This window comes from Nestor notabilis, unplaced genomic scaffold (genome assembly GCF_000696875.1).
Source record: "Nestor notabilis isolate BGI_N333 unplaced genomic scaffold, ASM69687v1 scaffold8038, whole genome shotgun sequence".
Taxonomy (NCBI): domain Eukaryota; kingdom Metazoa; phylum Chordata; class Aves; order Psittaciformes; family Psittacidae; genus Nestor; species Nestor notabilis.
The window spans coordinates 1-21,519 of NW_009940543.1; the positions used below are offsets into that span (position 1 = coordinate 1).

Sequence of the window (21,519 nt, forward strand, 5' to 3'; positions counted from 1 at the left end):
AGGAGACGGGTGCGTTTCTCCGAGGGCTGGGGCTGGTCTTTGGGCTGCTGTGTGCAGCCAGCTCCAGCCCTAGTGTGGTAAGGACGTTTCGAGACACAGCCTTTACACAAGGTCCTATAGAGTATACCTGCCTTGTCCTCTCTAGGGACCCTGCTTCCCTCAGTGCATCTCTGCGGTTTGTTTTTGTCTGCCAGTAGGGTTTTCCACAGGTCAGCTCGCTCCTGGTTTGCAAACATTGTGAGCCGCGGGGAGAGGAGCTGCAGAGGAGAGGTCTTGTCACTGAGGTCCCTGATGGAGCCTCACTGTCATCTCCCTGCTGTGGTAGCCCGCTTTGTCTCCATCCCCTTTGTTCGTTCCTACTTTTTTGGGGAAGAAATGGTTTAGTGCCCGAAGACTGCGCTTATAAAACAATTTTCTTGGACACCGTAGGTCCTAAGGCAGAGTGAGCTCTCATCTCTTCCTCTGTAGTGTAAAGAAGCAGACCTCCACATGGCCGTTCTGCAGATGCAGTATACACAATGCCTTAAACACGGTGTAGGCTGATTTTCCCTCACTTAGGGTTGAATAAATAGGAAGATGCCTTTTCTTCTTTATTTGTGCCTCCTATCATGTTAAAAATTTAAGTTCACAGATCACAAGGTTTTTTTTGTTAGAGGATGAGTGAAACAGGATGTGCTCAAGCTCTGAAACACCAGGAGGCATTTCATAAGTGCTTGGTTTAGTTTCGTTTATGAAGGAAGTGCAACTTGCACAATTATCTGTGGGTCGTCTTTGTACTGTGCTTATACCCCTCCCAAAATGTTTGAGCGTTAATTTCAACCAAACCTGATAAAAAGGAGGAGCTCTTTGGAGTAATTTTATGAGCTTTGTGAAAATGTCTGTGATTATGTGAGAAATGTTACAGATGGCACCTCTCAAGGAAAGGTATAGCAAGAACTTAGTTCAACAAAGTTTGAAAACAAGGCAAGAGCTCAATCTTGAGACATGTATCTTGAGACTAGGCTTCTCTAGTTACATGGTAAACAAAACCAATTGTTATGGTTTCACTGATTCCACCCTTCCTCTGGTTTTAACTTTTCAATCCACCCTTTGGATTCTGATATGTTTGATGCCTAAGAAAGGAATTTATACATGAGGAATTCCTTTTTTTAATATTGACTCTCTGCAGACTAGGATTTAAAGCCGAATCTTGTATCAGATGACTGGCTATGCCAACAGATGTCCATACTGTACAAATATTTACAAATACGCTTAACTTATGCATGAATAGTCAGTACTGTGCAGTAAGTTAAATTCTTCAGTAAGTGTTTGCAGGATTGGAGCCAGAGCTTGTAACTTTCATGAAGCCAGACAGTTTGTATTACCAATTATGCCAGGACAGCTCTCACAAAATTTATATAGTACTCCAGACCTGTAAGAAAGTTTATTAAGCCTTAGTAGAACCTTAGAGCATGTAGTGATTTTTAAAAAAGTCTGTGGCTACTAATTTCAGAACTCCACGGCTGATGAGACTTGCCAATCATATAAATAGGGCTGCTGGAATGAAATAGATTTAATGATTTTTGTTTGAGTTTAACTTTTTTCAGAAAAGAGTTTTGGGTTTTTTTAAAGTTAACATCTGACACCTTTCAAAGTTTTGCATTTCTTTGCTTTGTTGAACAAATCACAAACTTCTTCATTGGCCGTTTAACAGAATTTGTAGTAGGAAGGTCTGATTACTTTCGTGAATGAAGATGAATGCAGATGGATTTATAACAAAAAACGCTCTTTGACTATGTTGAATTTTATTCATATGGCCATCCATATATTCATAAAACTGCATAGCGTTATGCTACATACATACATAAAAATAACTGGTGTAAATAATAGCAGGATCTGGTTCTGGATGTGAGTTTAATACCATTTTTTAATAAGTCTACCAACATTTTCTAGGTGTAAATGGCCTATTTATCGTTATGTATCTGTGGCCGTTATCCCGTGCGTAGTGGGAGGAAGGAGCAAGTTATGTTTTAATGGTATGCAAGAAGCTCCAAAACCTTTCTTGTAACAAAGACACTTTCTAAGGTCTTGGTTTCAAGAGCTTAGGTTTGTTTGAACTACTCACCTGTGTACTCTGCCTCCTAGAACAGCCTTTGAGGTTTATAATGCATACCATCCCACACAACCTAATGGCATCTCCTCTTGGATATACGCCATTCATCTCTCTTTGAGTGTGATATCTTAAAAGTTCCTGTATAGATGGAAATCATAGAATCGTAGAATGGGCAGGGACACCTTCCACTAGACCAGGTAGCTCAAAGCCCCATCCAACCTGGCCTTGAACACTTTTCGGGATGGAGCATCCACAACTTCTTTGGGCAACCGATTCTAGTATCTCACCACCCTCATAGTGAAGATTTTTTTCGTAATAGCTAATCTGTGATTTACCCTCTTGCAGCTGAAAGCCATTCCCCCTTGTCTTGTCACTCCATGCCCTTATAGGTGACTAGTTACACAAAGAGTCTTGGTATCTTAGTCTGAAAAAGAATGAGATCTGTTTCAAGTATAGAAGTAAAACAATGAGAACAGCAACTTGCTTTCTTAAGTATCAATAGTTTTCAATCATTAAGACTGTTAAAGGTTCAACAGCAGCTTCCTAGAACAAGGCAAAGTTATGGCTGGTCTTCTGAACCGTGATGCGTGTGTTGCTCTCATTCCTTAATTGTTATGTTGTTCTTTGCTGATTTTGCATAATTCTCTGACCATATAGAAACAGCAGTAAAAAGCACATGTGAGAGAAGGATGACATTCTTTCATTTTTGGACTTTTGCAACTGACAGCATGGGATCGATGTCTGGAACATAGCAGGCAGATTTCATTTTCTTATTGCCATAGAAAGTGAGCAGAGTATGCTTGTCTGATTTAGTACTGAAAGTTATAAAATTATTACTCATTTCCTTGTTTCAGTATACATTTATACACTTTGTTATATTGCATAGTTAATAAATTGCTGCTCTGCTGTTTCGAGTACATGTGATGACAGAGGAGTTAAATTTCAATTTTTGTTTCTGATTTCTTAATTTTTATATTTATTTTAGTGTTCTGGAAACAGCTTAGAAACAAGGAATCTCCTCAGTCTGGTAGAACTGCCTTGTTCTTTGTGGAAGATGAGATTATGGCTAGAGAAGTAGTGCAGCTGGAGTGGTTGTTTTATGAATGATAGCTGTTATCTCAGCCCCATTGAACTGTTCTGGAGGTCCAGACTCTGACACTTTCTGTTGCAAGTGGTTAACTCTATCATTATAGATTATAGAGGTGGGTGAAGGTGGGAAAGGTGAGCAGAGTTACCTTAGCTGAGAGGCAGAGTTGATATTCAGTCAGCAGGCTAGTCACCCTGTGCTTCATTTCCATCAGTCCTTGCATTCTCTCTTGTGGAATTCTTTCCTCATTCACCGTTCTTACCAGGAGCCTGGTGGTAGTCTTTGCTCTCCCCAGCCCTTCGCCACACTGAAGCACTCAGGCTGTTTGGCATGGGAGAGTCACGCAAGGGAAGTAGGAAGAGGAAGGGAGAGTCATGCAAGGGAAGTAGGAAGAGGAAAGGAGAGCCTCAGACAGTCATACCTGGGCTGGCTGGTAAACAGCATCTAGGTGAGGTGGCAATTTTTACCTTTAGGAATGGTAGCCTGCCCTCGTCCTGGTGAGAGCTCTTGTGATGGTGTTTCTGTTGATACTTATTTTTTTCCATGGAGGCAGGATTGTGCAGCCTTGTCATGGACATATAGAGGAAGGTTGAGAAATGACTGTGAGTAATCAAGAGAGAAAATTATGAACAAACAGGAAGAGGGTAGATGGAGGGATTGGTCATATGTAGAGAGGTGATGAGGACTGAAAACTTGGATGTATGGGTAGGAGTAGAGCTGTGCGTGCTGGGCTCGAAACAGAGTCAATTCTTTGGGCAGTTTCTCCAGTTGCAGAATTAACTATGCTGTGGATATACAGGCACCAGATTTGGCCTAGAGCAGACCCAACTCAGCACTAACAGTTTATTAGTTCAAGCGCTGTGCCATGTTAACACATCTCTGCTGTTTCCAGGACCAGCTTTGCAGTGCAGCTGCTTTCAGACAGTGTCTGAACTAATAAGTCCTGATGGACCCAAGCTGGCTCTGTGCAGACCCACTTGGGTGTTTCTGTGCTGTGCTTCATGTTCCAGGGGATTTTATTAGCTTGGCTGGGAACCCAGATCTGAACTTGCTTTGTGCAGGGTAATTGACGTTGATGGTTAAGAAGACCTCCCGAATTTGGGGTTCTGGAGGAATCATGGTACAGAGACACCAAAGTGCTAACAAGTCCTGAAGGACCCACGTGGACTTCATTGATGGACTGCTGATTTTCCAGATTGTGCTTTTCTGCATTTCTCATAATAGTTAGATAATCAGGAATGTTATATTACCCATGTATCCAAGCCCCCTTTACCCTTGAGGATGTAGAGCTTCCTGTACAGGCTTCCTGTTTGTTGGTCTGGCTACTGAACAGGTACAAGGGAAGCAAGGTAGCTCCTGAGGATTAAAACCTGGCTATCTCACAGCTAGAAAGTTGCTGATGGTGTGCTTTGTGCTTTACTAGGGGAGATTCTGTCTGTGTTTGCAGAGTATTCATGTACATTTTTTTAAAATCCTGCTACCAGAACCAGTGAGGTTTTTTATATAGGAAATGTCTACTTGCTTTGTGAGCTGGGCCCATGGAACTACCATTTTAAATATTTTCTCTGAAAATCAAAAGAACTAGAAATTATTTTCTAGACAGAAATATCCTACTTAATTGTAGAGTCCTAAAGGCAGGGCTCTGGAAGACCCTCAAACACTTAGATAAAGTTGCTTTGTGTGACATAGATCTTCTCCGGGCTCTGTATAACAAATACACATTCTTACATAATGTCTTCAAGCTGGTCATGTGAATAGCAACCAAAATGACACTAGCTACTTAACAGGATGGGTGCGAAGGGCAGTCTCTTTTCAGTACACTTTCTCAGGGATAGGTGTAATGTCAGAACTGAAATTATTTATATCCTTCACTGGTTTTAGCAAAGAGGTCAGGAATCAAAGGCACTTTTCTAAGCCTGGTGTTCCATTCCACACTTGAAGTTAAGACTGCTGTATTTAATTTGTTCAGAGTTTGTCTTTATTAGGAAAAGAAGTAGAGGTTAGCTGCAAGCTGAAAATTATTTTCAACCTTTATTTTTGTGAACTAGGCAAGTTTAGTTGACTATATATTTTCAGTCTACTATTTTCTTCAACAGTAAATTGATTAGCTTTTTTATTGTTTTATGGGAACTGCCATATGAATAGCACTGGAATGATTGCAAGGGGGGAAGGAAATTAACAATCCTATTATTTTTAGGAATTATTTAAAAATAAAAGGAGCAGTTTTGCATTAGACTTGGCAAGTTGTTTGAACAAATCTCATGTGTGCCAAAAGTCAGATGGAGGCAGAAATAAATGGACTGTGATGCCAAACCATAGGGCATCAGCACACATTAAATTAATCCTTCATTCCTTCAGATGAGACTAAGGAACTTTTGTCTCTGTGGAACAACAGAGGAAGCATTTGACTTGAAAATTTTGGGTCATATTGAGAGAAGATGTCATAGCAAAAGAAGCAGTGGAATACCTAATGCATGAAAATATTTTGCTTTGAAATCGGAAGTAGGCAGATTTTGTATTTATTTTCTTTCCATTCTCATACCTTGCCCTTAAAGCTTTGATACATGCTTTTACTTAGCGTTTAAACGCCAGTTCGGTTTATCTGCTACGAAAGAGACCACACCGCTGGACTGTTATGGAGCTTGATTCAGAGTTCTAAGAATGTCAAAATTGAGCAGGATAATTGAACATTAATGCTTCCACAATAAATTAAAGAACTTGGAAGTAATGTTTACAATAAACAAATGCGTATGTTTTTTAATAGCTGACTTAAAGTATTAAAAATACTGTATAAAATATGTGCACATGTTTTTATATCTTTTTAATAAGGTGAATGTAAATATGCTTCTTTCAGAAGTTAGAACTCCTTGGGCATATTTTACTTAACCTCCCCCTAAATGGGCATTTGCATCTTCTGAACAAAGCCTTTTGCCTGCAGGTAATTTGCACCATTTCTTGTATGTCATCTCTTAAAAAGCATACTGAGCTCAGCTGTGTATAAAGCAGATATAACTGGCAAGCTAAGGAGCCAGAAGGAAGCATAGCAAATAAAATAACTGAAAAGAGATGTTTTAATGTGTAACACCATCTCCTACTTCTGCTTTCTGCCATCTGGCTTGGAAGAGACCAACTTATGCCAACTTAGGCCTCTCTGCACATGGGAATAGGGCTGATTCAAGCAGTAATACATCTGCACCAGCGTTGACCCTATAAATATTGAGAAGGGAAGTCTGAAGTTTTTATCTTTTCAAGTGATAACCTGTTCTTGAACTTCTCAAGATTGACCTCTCCTTTATTAAGCTCAAAGTCCTACATGTTCTGACTAGGATTGAGATTTCAGTAACAGCTGAATTAGTACTGTCCATTGCTGCCAGAGAGTCCATGAACATGTTTTTTTGGCCTAAGGAGTGGACTGTGCCAGCGTAAGGGGAAGCCAAAAGATGCTCTCAGGCAGAAGCCTTAATGTTTGGCTGTATTGTATAGCAGTTACTGGAACAAAGGACCTCTTCAACCATTTAGTAGCATTTCCATGTGAAGTTTTGCTCAAGATAGAAAACAATGTCATTTTTAGCACTAACATACCATTATGCTTTATCATAGGATTTTCCGGTGAAATGGGAGCCAGAAAGACTTTAAGGGGTGTAAATTATATCACATTAAATGTTACTTCCTTAGGGTACCAGATACTAAATGGTGTGATTACTAAACTGATAACAAGTCTATCTTTTACAACAGGCATGGCAAAAGTCCTCTTACTGAAGCTAGTAATATGTATGGTCAAGGAGAGGGAAGGTAGTCAGGTAACATCAAGTTAACATAACTGAATAACAACTAAGAAGGTGTTTCCAAAAATTAAGTGTGTGCAAGTGCAAAGCCGTACCTTATGTATAAACATCTGCAAAAGAGGCTGTTTGCAGAAATAAATCAAGCTGTGTGCTTGAGTAGCTCCCCTGAGAGTATTGTGAGCCACGAAGTAACAATGTAGCCTTGTGGTTCATCTCTTGATTTCTTACCTCTGTAAAGTCACATACAGTCCAGTTTTCTAATTAGCTTACACTGGTCAAAGACCCCAGCATCACATACATAGTAGGTTACATTCCATGCCATCTGCTTCTGCCATGGGTTCTGTCCCTTTGTGCCAGTGATCATGTAACCACATGGTGAGTGAGAGTAGCCTACTGATCTGGGTGAAAAGTAATACTTTTTTTAGTGACTGGTTATTTCTCAGCTGGATCAGTGAACTGAGCCGACTTGCTATGTGGCCATGAGATTGCTGGTTTTGATGGAAGGAAAGTAGCAGGGATGTACAACGAGGTGAGCAGAGGTGGAGACCTCTGGACTGAGCTTTTCAGTGACCTGTGATCTTTTGTCATTTGAAGCGACTCATGAAACAGTACCCTCAGTCTGTGCATACCTGAATTCATTCATTATGCTAATAGTTAATAACCTTTTAACTTACAAAAGTTTTCAAAAGTTTGGTTGCTACAAAGTACTGGATTTATTAATTTTCACTGGACTTTTTTCAGGGCATGCTGCAGGATAGAGGATACAGGCACTGAGTTAAAACCATTTACTTCAGGGTTGACTGATTCTAAAAAGAACCTAAATAAAATGATTATTTGATTTAGCATATCTTACCCTTAGGCTACAGAATTTAAAGTCTTCCATAAAATGTCCATTTAATGGGCTCCATCATAACGTCTCCATCTGACACACCTTTCGTGCATAGTTAGAAGTTAAGAAGGGAATGGAAAAGACTTGTGTAGGTGACGTATGGTTTAATATCTGTTTTTAAATGAAATCTTAACTTTATATTTCCAGACTTTTAAATAATCCTGTTTTTTGCAGGGCGATGGTGGTAGGGAAATTTGTGCTCTCAGAGGGTTTTTTCCTCTTACGCAATTGACAGATATTTACAGCCTTTTTGCTTGCTTGGCTGGCAGCTTTTTTCATGGGAATTCCATATAACTTGATATTAGTCTGTTACATATAGTATTCTATAAGCAATTAAAAAAAAACCCCAACCAACCCCCCAAAAAAACAAAACACGTGAATAGTCTTTGCATCATCCATAACAGTTTCATAGATCTTAGTGGGAGTTTTATGTTCTTTTCCAATTTATTCATGTTGCTGTACCAGCTAACATTTTTTTTTTTAATAGCCAGATTCATTAGTGCCTCATATCTGTCCATTGTGGAAGAAATTATTGCCAGAAATCCTTTGACAGCTGGTTCATTTTCACTTTGTTCTGTTTATATATTTTATAGAATTTGCCTGGTTGTATGTCTGACCTCCACGAAATATGATAGGCTTTTCTCCTTTTCTGTAATGGAAAGCTTTGTTTAAGCTTTTATAGTCTCTCTCGCTCAGCTTCAGGTTTCTGAGGTTCTGTTTGTAGAGTCCAATACAACTGATGGATGCATCACCTACATTTTTAGATGGACTTTGTGTGATTTGATTAATAGTAAATGAACAGTAGACTTTAACTTAAGCAAAGTAAACATACTTATTAGCCCAGCGTTGGCATTTAATTGTCCTCAGAACTTCCTCCTCTGGTATAGCTGTAGTGGTGCTATATCTGGATTCATTCTGTCTTGCTGAAGGTGTAAGTTCAACGGAGATAGAGGCATGTACTTGCATGGGATGATACAGGTGCGTTTAGGATTTAGGTGGCTTCAGCTGCCCCCTGGAAGTGCCTGTCAATTGTCTTCCTTGGCAGTTTAGAGAGTGGTTTGCAAATTGAGGTGCCTCCTTGGGATAGAATTAATTGAGCCTCTCTGTACCCCTGTGTTAGTTTCTGTATCCTTGTAGCGAATATTTTCCTAGATAATAGCATACTGTACTAGCACATCTGTTAGTAAGCTGATCTGTACTTGCTGTGTGTAACCTGCAACTGTAAGCTGCAAGACATTTGGTAGTTTAACTCTTAGTTTTGCGAGAAAACTGCTACGCTACTGGTTTTTAAGAAGTCTGTATTTACTTAGCTATGAGAGATCCTTGCCCAAATACAAGGACTGATAAATGTAATGATATTAAAGAAATCCAGTTACCTTTCCTGGCTAAAGGCCAGAGCACACACAAGTTAGGTTTGGACACTTAACTTCAAAAATCCCTTGCGCAGCTTTTTCCTAGTCATGAAGTGTTTAAATTCAGATAAATAGGGCCTTCTTTGTCCTTAAGGCCATGTTAGTATTGCATCCAGTTTTCCAAGCAGGCATTCTCCCAGTTGCTTCTCTTTATCTGCCAACTTTACATCTAGTAGAGCCCATCTGTAATAAATATATACTTCAGATGCCCTTGGAAATGTAGTGGGGTATTGCCTACATTTTGAGGAAACTGAAGGTGAAAGAAACTCTTAAGAGACCACTTTTGCCTTTGTCTGCTTCTTGTGTGTGTGCCCCTTCTTGTAAACCACCTTTTGTGGTGGCTGTGTGGAGAACATGACATATGCTATGATCGTGTCACTGGGACTGAAGGCTGCAACTCAGACTGTTCATTAAGGTATGGTCACTGCTGCCGTCTGCAGTGATGAACCCCATGGAGCTTGGGAAGGACCAAAGAACTAAATGGGCAGAGTTGTGCTCCTCTTCACATGTGGAAGAGCTACTGGCTGAGCCAAGGCTGCTGCAGGGCCAGGCTGCATATACAGAGGAGCAGAGCAGAGGGTACTGAGCTTGCGCTAGTATGGGGCAGGTCTTAGTGGTAGAGAGAGGTGATCTGGGCTGGAAGGCAGAGGATTGATGAGGAAGAGATGGGACACTTTGGGTTTGTTACACTGAGTGCTCCCTGTGTGCAGGTGTCTCCCAGGCTTAGCAAGGATGGATAAATCCAGTGTGTTACTAGAAAGTTAGGAAAAGAACAGATCAGCTAAATAAAGATGTGAACTTCATTAAAAACATCGCCATTAGGAAGGATGGTCTACTTAATTGTTCGTGTTATACAAGATGCAACTCAGGGCTCAGCTGGACTCATTCCCAGTGTTCATAAATCTATGCATGAAGAAAGCAGAGCAAGTGAGGGCTAAAAGTTCCTTTGGGTTTTTTTTGTTTTGCTTTTTGTTTTAAATTTTGAAACTCACATTTAGTGTGTATATTTTAACATGTTCATGTGAAACACATCAAAGTAAACACATGCAGTGTGTTTCTTTCACTGTCATTAATCACTGTAGTGTTTTAAAAAGTAACAAAAAACAAACTAATGTTAAACTGTGGTCAAGAATTGAAATATACACAGCTCTAGAAATTTGAAGTTTGCCTTTGCCAGGGCAAATGTAGCTTGACAACTGTGTGTGTTTATGTATCAGCATATGAAGCAAGTCTGGTTAGCAAATATGGACTTTTTCCATTAAAACCCCTCAACTTATATTGAAACTTTTTAAAGCACTTTTTCAAGCCACCTGAAGACTCAGCTAAAAATTCAGGGGAAGAAAATGACCATAAATTCTCCAAATCTCTTGGAGAACTATTATCCTCCAACACTTTATCACAAAACACGCTTGCTTTTTAAGCCCTGCTTATGTCCTTATCTGGGCAATTTCTGTTTGTGGCACAACTGAATAACCAGGAGTGGATGTGAAAGATGAGGGTTATTTAGGGCTTCTTTTTTTTTTTACCCCACCGAGGTGCCAGTGGACAGCCTGTGAGGAGTTCACCTGTCCTTTCCACATGTGTTGGGGAAAGGCTTTCAGACAGAGTGGAGGACAACTATTTTTGGTGTATTTGAGGCTCCTACTTCCCTGTTTTCCACAGAAAAGAACTGTGCTATCTCCCTCTCCACAAACCTCCTGGATGCTATTGAAAGTGAAGGATAGCTGTGCAACTTGCCTTGGCCACCTCTCTCTGTTTTCCTCAGCAGCAAATACCAGTCTGATCTCTGTCAGTCCATTCTCTGGGGTCTGGATACTGGTTATGTATGTGAAATGCTTTAGTAATTTTCCTCGCTCTGATGAATGCCTATATGAAAGGAATTGGGACAGAACTGGCAGCATGCAAGCTAAGAAAGATGATGCTGTCATGTTGCTCTTCATTCAGATGTGGGAAGTTGTTTTCATAAATATAAGTTAAACTTTCCCTAAAAGAGAACTTGGACAGAATATAATTAACTGGGGATCCTTATAGATGTTTTCTCAGACTTGAATCAACATCCTTGTGGGAGCTGTTTCCTTTCTATTTTTTATTTATTTTTTTTTTTATTTTCACAGAGAAATAGTACTTCGTGGTTCTGCTTTTTGTCTTTTATTTTTTTTTTTTGCTTAAAGACACAGAAAAGAGAACTGTCAGAGGCTTAAGCCAGAGGTGCTGTATTCTCTCAGCTTCTTTTTCCTCTGGAGGGAATTAAATGCACTCTTTATTTTTTAAGATTATACATAACAGATAAACAAGTGTGCATATTTTCCACAGAAGTAACAACCACTCAGACAATTCCTGCCCTGTATTCCTGCATAATTTGACTTCTTGAAAGCTGTAGAGGACCACTGTTTCTTCCTATGAATATTTTACCTTTTCCACTTTTAGCTTTTTAGTGTCCATCCTGTGCGTGGCCTAACTTACCAAAGCATTCCCATTGTCTTTGTAACTAAACAGGGCAACATATCAGTTCATCTCAGTTAACTGAGATATCAAACTTAGGGCCTCCCTTGCCTGAGGCTTTCTAGGGGGAAATGGTTTTCAAAATCTAAATCATCCCTAGGTGCCTATCTTTCCTGTGGCAAATAGAGAGTGCCAGGAAGTCTGGAATCATAATTTAGGTGTCTTGGTCAGGTAGGATGAATTTGGGCTGATGCGTATAACTTTCAGGCAGAAAATACATGAGTTTTCAAAAAGTGTCCATCCAGTTGATTCTGAATGCCTTGGAGAAGCATGGCAGAATGTGAAATACTTCTCCATTTATGAGTTCATAACTTTTTCCTCTCCCCCTACAGAGGCTGCTACTGACTTTCCTGAGACACCTGACAGTGAACCTTTGTTTACAAAGCTGCGCAATCCAAGCACAGGCAAGTTTTGCAATTGTGACATGAGCCTGTTAATGTTCTGGTTGATTCCCTCCACCACCAAAAGATTCATATTTTGCAAGCTGAAATAATGATGATAGTATAAGTCTTACATGCCAAAAATACTGCTGGCGATGCCAGATAGTTAATGCTGTGCAAACATTTAGGATTTCTTTTATGATTTCAATTGGTTGAACTGTTTATTCATCAGGAATATTGGCAGCACAAAAAAGAGGTGTAATGCAAGTTCTGTTTTTAAGTGCATTAGTTTTGGGGAGCTTACCGTGTTGGGTGTTGAGCCTGGGCTTTTTTTTAATCCAAATTTAGGCTTCATAGCATTCATCTTATGCTATAAAATAAATAGTCAGAGTTACAAGATCTGATTCAGTTATACTTACTAAACTTTTTGAGTCTTTTCATTTTAAGATGGAATTTTTCTTCTTGCCCTGGTCCAAGTGGTGGTGTCTCTTCTCTTGTTAATAAATGATGAGACACTCTGAGTTCAAAATACATTGGAAAGACCAGGAAATGCAGACAATATAATGACACTACCATCCCTCAGCTACTTTCAGCTAGCCAAGTTGCTCTTTTTGTCAAGGATTCGTTATTACAGAGTAATGTAATAATTGGACTATGAGACATTGCAACAGAAACTTGCAGTAAGCCTTTGTTAGGTTTAAAATATTTTGTTTGAAAACCACATTTCATGCTGTTTGATTTTTTTCCTTTTCATAAGCTCATTTGTTTTCTGTAGACTTAAGTTGTATGGTTTTGTTTTGAAATTAACTGCTTCTATTTATATATGTTTAACTAAAGTCTTCAGGTATGTTTTAATGTTTCAATATAGTAGCTGCTACTTGTTTTTGAAAGAGGAAAGTAATTAAAAACAATTGATATAAAATGTGAACTCACATATTCATCATGATACCTACTTTTTGAATGTTCAGATTTGCAGTGGGAATATATAGCCTCAGATATTTTCCACCTGATGTATTATATTGGCTTTCTAATCCATTATGTTTTTAGAAGTGTGGATATTAATTTGCTTTTCTCTGTGGAAGAAGAGATCTATTTACCTTGTGGAACTGGAGATCTTGGGAAAGGTTTCTGGGGAAAACCTGAAGTATAATTGGGTGTGTTCCTTTAGAATTTACAGGAGCTTATTTATAGACCTGCAAAAACTTTCAGTTATGTAGCCCATTATAAGAATACGGTCTGAAAATGGAAGGACTGAGAACACCCTATTAATGTGTTTTCCTTACATTTGGGTCTCACAGATGAATTGTTGATGCCAGATATTGTATAAATACACACTGAAGGACTCAGCACAGTAGAATTCATGTGAACCACTTTGTTAAATAAAGTATGCATGGTCCTTTTTATAGACAGATAAAAAGTACAAAATTTCTATCCCTTACAAAGACTATAAATTAGGGTTTAGCATGCAGTTCAGAAATACCACAAGATGCATTTTTCAAAGTGCTGAACTAAAAGAAGGGAAATAACTATACCACAAAACTTAGGCAACTCACTGAAATAGTAAAGTTGTGAGCTACTTTACTAGGTGCCTAGGTTCTCCCTTCATCCCTTCATCCCCTAGAGTTTCTGTCTAATGACACTGCAGGGAACCTGTGGTGACTGTCCTTTTAACTAAAGAAAGTAAATTAAGAAGCTAGAGCTAGGCATTATTAGTCCCTCTCCCAAAATTTTGTAGCTCACCACTGCATTTGGCTAGCGTGCTCACTGGTAGGAGTCTTAAGTTGTTCAGTAAGCACTTCTGTGAGTAGTTTGATGTCTGGTACTGATCAAACTATGGTGTAGAGCCTTGTTGAGAAGCATGTGGTAATGATTGAAATCTCTGCTCCCCCTCTTATCTAGTTTTCACTCCTCTCCTCCCCAGAAGAAAAATTATAAGAGAACTGTCTCCTTAGGTGAGGTTAAACATGTGGTCAGTCCTTTGGATGAAGGGCGGAAAAAAGCATTATCAGTCATTTTGGGGAAGAAATGCGTTTGCCCAATTTAGCTGACATCCCTCCACCCTTAGCCCTCTCTGCAGACTGAGAACAGCAGTGCTCGTGTCAGCTTGCAAGGGCTTACACTGGGATTTTTTAGAGCCAGCAAGTCAGTGCAGCTTTGCAATTTATGTGTTTTGAGCAGGACTGCCATGTTGTTGTTGTTCTTAGAATCATAGAATCATAGAATAGTTAGGGTTGGAAAGGACCTTAAGATCATCTGGTTCCAACCCCCCTGCCATGAGCAGGGACACCACACACTAAACTATATTGCCCAACACTCTGTCCAGCCTGGCCTTGAACACCTCCAGGGTTGGAGCATTCACAACTTCCTTGGGCAACCTATTCCAGTGCCTCACCACCCTCACTGTGAAGAACTTCTTCCTTATATCTAACCTAAACTTCCTCTGTTTAAGTTTAAAGCCATTACCCCTTGTCCTACCACTAGAGTCCCTAATTACGAGTCCCTCCCCAGCATCCTTGTAGGCCCCCTTCAGATACTGGAAGGCTGCTATGAGGTCTCCACGCAGCCTTCTCTTTTCCAGGCTGAACAGCCCCAACTTTCTCAGCCTATCTTCATACGGGAGGTGTTCTTGAAGATGGATTGGTAACCAAGACAGGACCAGTCCAGCTGCAGACCCCGCTGACCAAATTTCAGTGGCCCCTTCTGTAGTTCCGACAGCTTTCTGGTTTAGATATGGAAAATACAATCCTGTTCACAACATATTTGTCACCCTTTTATTATAACCTAGAACTAATGTGAAATGGCAGAGCTGTGCCTATAGGGTGGCCTAAAATAAAGCTTTGCTTTCCAAACTATCAAGATTCTGATGGGCATTTTGAATCAACTTTTTAGCTTCCTTGTTCACCTTATCTACCCATACTGAGCCATTTGCAATCCATTTTGATGCATGCAAAAAAATAAATTTCAAATTGTCACTTTAATGTTTGAGACTTTTGTTCCCCTAACCCAGAGTCTGATACCTTGAAAACAAACATAATGGAAGGAGTGAGTATTTTCTTGTTTTCCACCTTCTCCCTTCAGTACAGAGACAAAAGCTGATTTCTTGAGTGACTTTGATTTGGGTTTGGATCAAAGGCTTTGTGTTGTAAGATGAACTATTCACACATCTTATTTATTGATTCAAATTCAGTTTGGTTTATAAAGCTGGTAAATGAACATCTGTATATAATAGTTTTCTTTGTCTGAGCTTTCTTTGTAGTGAGTTTATGTAGAATGTGTGTATGTTTGTGTGTCTGTATGTATATAAGGCACATTCTTCAGACATATTGGGTATTCTTTTGATTTTTGTGAAAGCTTACAAACACAAACCAGATTTCTTTTCAACAGGGGAAGCAACCCTTTACTTATTCAATAGTGGTGCACAGCAGCTGTTTGAAGTAAAAGCTTTTCATGAGGAAAATCGTTCTTGGTTTATAGGTCAGACTGTTCAACAAGGTGAGTAATATAATGTATCCTTCTCCCAACTGTAACTAATGTTCATACGCCGGCCTTCCTTGTCTCTTCTAGTAAATTTACAGGTGTTTTTCCTAGTTGTTTGGGGCATGCTGCATCACATCTCCACCTTCTGACACACTCGTTTGCCATCTGGATTTAACCAGGGCTGGGGGCTTTATGGTCTCTCTTTAAAAGGCTGTCTTTGGCAGCCTCAATTAGACAGATGTTCATTTGTCTTTGGGGCAGGGGGGAGGTCATTCAATTATATTTAAACTGGAGTGCCATAAAATGCTTAGCTTGCCTTGTCAATCACACCAGAAAGTCCTTGATGTAAGTAAAATATGTGTTATCCTACATGAGGGGAAAAAAGGCTGGAAGGCCTTAGCTCTAAGCTAAGTGGTGTGTTAGAGCTCCAAGCATTGGAATGTATGGTCTTGCTTTCTTTTCATTACCTCTGTAGTCCCCCATGTGAGTGCGGGTATCTCAAGATAGGTCTGCTGTTTGATGGTGCCATTTCGGTGTTTGGTCTGAAGTAGGCTCTTTTGTAACGTCCTAGTCATTCTCTGATCCTAGCTTGCCTTTCTGAAAATGAGGAGGAAACTTGTGTAACTGTTTGTGACAGCTTTAACAATCCTTTATCAGTAAGGATGTCATTGCAGTAGTTTTTCCCTGCCAGCATGTCCATAGACCAAGCAATAAATATCAGTTCAGGAGATGAAAGTATATTTATTTTATCCTTTTTAACTAGAACCATTTATAGTAATGAATAAAAGCAACCCCACCAGACATATGCCTTCTTTAACGATAATATCCCAAAGCGTGTGTTAACTTTTAAACATCCTCTGCAGGCGCATATAGCAATGCAAGCGGTATGTCTGTGAGCTTTTCCTTGCTCCATCTGGGGGTGAGCCAAAAGACTGGGTCTGCTCCCTGCTCCCAATTATGTCCACATTGTATTCTCCGCCTCTCTTTGTAACCTCTGTTTTGGCCCTTGGAAAACAGTTGCCTTAAGGAATCATCACCTCAGTTTTCTTTAAAAGATACAAAGAGAGGGAAATTGTTCCTGAATGTTAGGCTGCTGCATCTCTGAAACGGTCAAGGGAAGAACTGCGCAAAACCCTGTGTGTTTGCAGTTAAAGCAAATTATCTTGTGTGCAGAGAAAGCCACAGGTCTTTGTACACCTATAGTGAGTCCACACTTTTTAGAACAAATAAAAATACCTCTTCCTAGAGGTACAGTGGAAAACATTTAAATGAAAGCTTTGAGAAAGTGGCTGGTGTTTCTGTAAATAGTCCTGATGCTTGCTTTGCCGCATGCAATGCATCATGTTAGAGTGCAGGTGTTAGCTTTGTCCAGACCACATTCTTCCCACTCCATCTTTTGTTAGTTTTAGGGCTATTGCAAAAGGATTTACTTTTCTTTAATTATCTTAATCATGTGATTTCAAACAAAATTAAAATTACATTTGCTTGCTTTTGGTTTGCTAATTAATGTCAAATTGTCATCAATTATTTGGTCTTATTAGTGAATTTCCTTGATGTTACATTGTTTCCAGTTATCTACAATAATATAAAAAGCCTGAGTAAGCCATTGTCCTACAATGAGGTCCAGATGGGCCAAAGTGTGTTTCAATGGGAGACGAAGTTCTTCCTTTGCGTGTAACTTTGAATATAACATACTGAGCCATATTTTCTGCTTTATTTAAGTTTATTTCGTACTATTAGGAGACTGCATGCAGATTCACCCCATACAGATGAGAGGCATATCTAACTTAACTAGCTCTTGAAATTCTTTCTTGCCCTGCCTGCCTTTTCAGCCAGCAAAATGTTGCCTTGCCCAGTGTTTGAGATGGAGTATGCTGGATGTACCTGGTTATCTAAAACCAAGTTTGTGTTACACCCAAATCTGCCAATAGAGGGCAGCTTCAATTTTGCTGGTTTTAATATAGTCTAGAAAAAGGCAAAACTGAGAGTGCTTGAAACCAGCAGACCTGCAGTGGAGCTTATGCCTTGGTTTGACAGGGTTGAGAGTTGAGTTCTCTTTGTATTTTTAGTATAAAATCACAAATACAGTTTCCTGCCCATTTATTAAAATATTGGAATACTAAAAAAACCCAACAAAATCTCCTCTTCTTGTCCACACTCCTGAACAACATTAAAAAAAAAAGTTAATATATTAAGCCTCTTGGTACTAAGCTTACTTTTACACATCTGTCACTTAGATGGGCGCCTGCTGTTTGTTACACCGATGGACCCCTTATTTCTGGTACTTTACTACCTCATAAAGGCAGACAAGGAGGTAAGCCTGCTTTATTTTTCACTGGTATTCTTAGGAGAAAACATTATTTCTGTCTTCATTTTCTGCAGAAGTTATGTTAATTTTACAAAGAGGGGCTTCCATAATAGTGGAAATCTAATTTGCATTTAAAGCAGACATAGCCACCCTAGAATTTTTTTTTGTTTGCACGAAGTTTTCTTTTCAGTGAAGTATATTCTAGGAGTCAGCTTGCAACCTCAGCAAACTAATCACCTCCTTTTTAAGAGAAACAGAGAATCTCTTTTGTCCTTTTGTGAGAGCCTGTCCCAGAACTATTGAATTTTAAATTATGAGATGTCATCAGAGTAAAACAAACCAGTGCCCTTTCTTAGGCATCAGTAGATGAGTCATTTTGGGAAAGAAGGGAAAAAGAAAGAAGAATTTGGATGCTATGGAGAAAAAGAAACATTTCTGTGGCAGTTTGAACTTAAAAGGAAACACTGCCTTCTTAGCAGCAGTATTTGTAAAGATGCTGTATCAGCAACAGGATGATCAAGTGTCCAAAAGTTGTATAATTAATAAATGGCTTAATTGGATTTATCATGGGTATGGCAAAACCTACTTAAATTTCTGAAGTGTATTGAAATGCATAGGCAAAGTTATTGATTTACTGCTTATAATCTACTAGTAGTAAAAAGGGCATGAAATAAAATGTAAATGTTGATCCTTGGTTTGTTTTTTTTTTCTTTTTCCTAGTGGCAATAAATTCACTTTATGCATCCTAAGAGTTTTTTGCTCTAACAGCATTTCCTATGAGGTTGGTGGTTGTTTTGTGCTTTAGATAGTGAGTGGAGAATGCAGGAGAAAATTTTTATATGGTGAAGAAATAAAGTCCTAATACACATTTGTAATAATAGCCTATTGTTCTGTCATTATTTTTACATTATTTATGGTATAGGATGTGCAAATATATTTTGTGTTTCTGTGGTCTGTTCCTGTTTCAGGATGGCCCATCAGAAGTAATTGCACAGGAATAGTTCAGCTCATTCTCTAGGCACTCTGCTCTCTTCGAATTCAGCATCCCTTTGAAAGCTTTATACCAAACCTAAATTAGGGAAACAATAAATCTCCTCTATGTGGTAGAGTGTTGAGGTAGCCTGAATAAAGGACAACTACTGCTGCTGTTTCCGTGCCTGGGAAGCATTGTATACTGCCCTTTACTTTCTTGGTACATTGTTTTCTAGGTTTCTGGTTTTCTAGGGCAGGCATGATGCCAGATAAATGCCATAGAGCTGTTCTAGGTCCTAAATCAGGGCAAATGTGTTCTTGCAGTGGCCTGGCTAAGTTAGCCTATTCTTTAGTAAAGGGAAGTCTTGAGGATTGTGTTGCAGGTACTTCATGCAAGGCCAGCTTGATTGCAGCACAGTCACTTGTCTTGAACTAATGAGTGTCAACGTACCCACTGGGTATGTTAGGATCATCCTTTGCACCATTCTTTGGTTTTGATAGTGTGATGAAGGGTTGCTTAATGTGTCTTCTGAGCAGAGCCATCTCCTATCCAGCAGGCTTTCTTGGCTTAGTATCTCTTCTGCACAATGTAAATGTGGCTGTCTTGTTTTGGGACACAAGCAGGTTTGTGCAGGTAAGTTATCTATAGGAAACAGTCTATTCCAGCTTGATTTCTGCATCTTCTAGTATTCTTTTTGCCATTGTTATTGTGCCTTTTCTTTTTCTGGAGAAAAAACCTTAAAATACTTTCTGTTGTGTTTGGGTTTTGGTTTTGTTTTATTTTGGGTTTTGTTTGCTTGGTTTTTTGTTGGTTGTTTGGGGGTTTTTGCTTGTTTTTATTGTGATTTAACAATGGATGGTTACTTTTATTAAGCCTCTGACTGTCTAGCAAGAGGATTAATTAATAGTGAAAGCAGTATACCCAAGTGGTTTTTTTCATGCTGACCAGTATAATGACTTCAGCTTTGGCTCCTGAGACCATGCACTCTCTAAGGTTGGAGAGCTCACTGAGTCTTTGTACTGATGCACTAAAGGATCTTTCCAAAGGGAAGGCTGCCAGTTGTGCCAAACGGTGCTGAATGATTATGCATTGTTTGGCAACAGCAAAATTTGTTTGATGATTCTGTCATGTGTGGGGCTATTTAAGTTGTGCCAAAATCACTTTATATACATACTCTGGCCAAACTGGAATTGACTTTGCAGAGGTGAAAGGTTAATAGTGTGTTCCAGAAGCTGCCCTGCTCCTTTGAGAATTATCTTTATGGAAGGAAAAGCAGAATTTGAATGGAAGTTATGACACTGGATTTAATCCAACAGGTTTTGGTTTAAAATGCTATTGGCACACACTGACTACTGTGTCTTGTGTCATCTTCCAAAAAATCCCACTGTACTTCACATTAGTTTCTCCCCATGTTGTTTTAAATTTGGTCTTTTAAGTACACTAATTGAAGAGTTCAGCCTTTTGCAGGTATTTACTGCTTTGAAATAAGTATTTATAGCTTGCTTTGTAATCAGTTTCTGACTGTGTCATGTGTTCTTCAAAATATGATCTTCTTTAAATCCTTCTTTTTTTTTTAAAGCTATGGCCATTGCATGCATATGTATTTCTATATGTGTAGTGTGTGTATGTGTCTTAACATTATAATAATGCTTTATAATCCCTTTGATGTATTTTCAGCAACAAGGAAAGTTTCAGCCACTCGATCAAGTTGTGCTAGACTCAGACTATCCTAACTGCCCGTTGCTGCTGAAGTGTGCAGATGTTAAACAGTACATACATCATATAACAGAAGTAAAAGGTGAAAAAAAGGGGCTGGGGCAAATTAAAAAAAAAAAAAAAAAGACTGGATTTGTTAGTGTCACTTCATTACGAGATAGATTTGAATACTGAGTTTTGCTTTACCGAATACCTAAAGTGCTGAATGCAGCTGTACTTTAAAAACAGACGTTTAGGCTTAGAAATTGTCATTGCAGTATTGTGAATAGTAATGTGTGGATCTTAGATTATCTGCTGCAACTAAAATACTTGTGCAGTCTTGTTGCACAGTACTTGTGCAATTCATGTCATAAAAATGATAAACTGATCAGAGTTCTCTTCTTGACATACTGTATATGTTGTGAAGTTTCTTTGCTTTTTGGTGAAGGTTTTACAACTCCCTCAATTCTTTATATAGAGTTGGATGGTCTGGTGTAGAAGAACCATTCTCCAGTTATCTTTTTTCTCCCTTTGTTGCAAGGCATTAAAACGATGAGTAGGAAAAAGCTGGAAAAGAGGGAACATGCTGCTGAGAAAGCAGACTTAATTTTTTAAAAAGAGAAAACTTGATTGGGATGTGTGTGTGAGAGAGAAAACCTAAACAGAAAAATTCAGCAAAGTATCAATTCTGTGCATTGATTCCTCAGCCTTTGCCCATAATACACTTTGGTGTGGGGGTTTTTATCTTCTTTGAGGACAATATATGCTTTCTAGGGAAGAGGGAGGAGCACTACATAATTTTCACAGTTTGGCAGACCTGTGAAAGATGCAAGACCTCAGTTTTTTATATTCAGTCCTTTAAAGACCATTCTTCTTATGCTTGCTGACTTCCTGATAGGGAATGGAGATTTCCCTACAA

The 21,519-nt window shown here is 39.1% G+C and overlaps 1 protein-coding gene across 1 annotated transcript in view; it reads left to right on the top strand.

Annotated features, from left to right (window-relative positions):
- Positions 1-8,577: 8,577 nt before the first annotated feature.
- RNASEH2B (ribonuclease H2, subunit B) overlaps positions 8,578-21,519 on the top strand; it is a gene marked incomplete at its 5' end in the record, with an annotated part of 29,948 nt that continues 17,006 nt past the window's right edge. Inside the window, 5 exon segments of the mRNA XM_010020411.1 lie at positions 8,578-8,626; positions 12,100-12,171; positions 15,532-15,639; positions 17,862-17,938; positions 20,583-20,703. Of these exon segments, the coding sequence (XP_010018713.1) occupies positions 8,578-8,626; positions 12,100-12,171; positions 15,532-15,639; positions 17,862-17,938; positions 20,583-20,703 (427 nt within the window).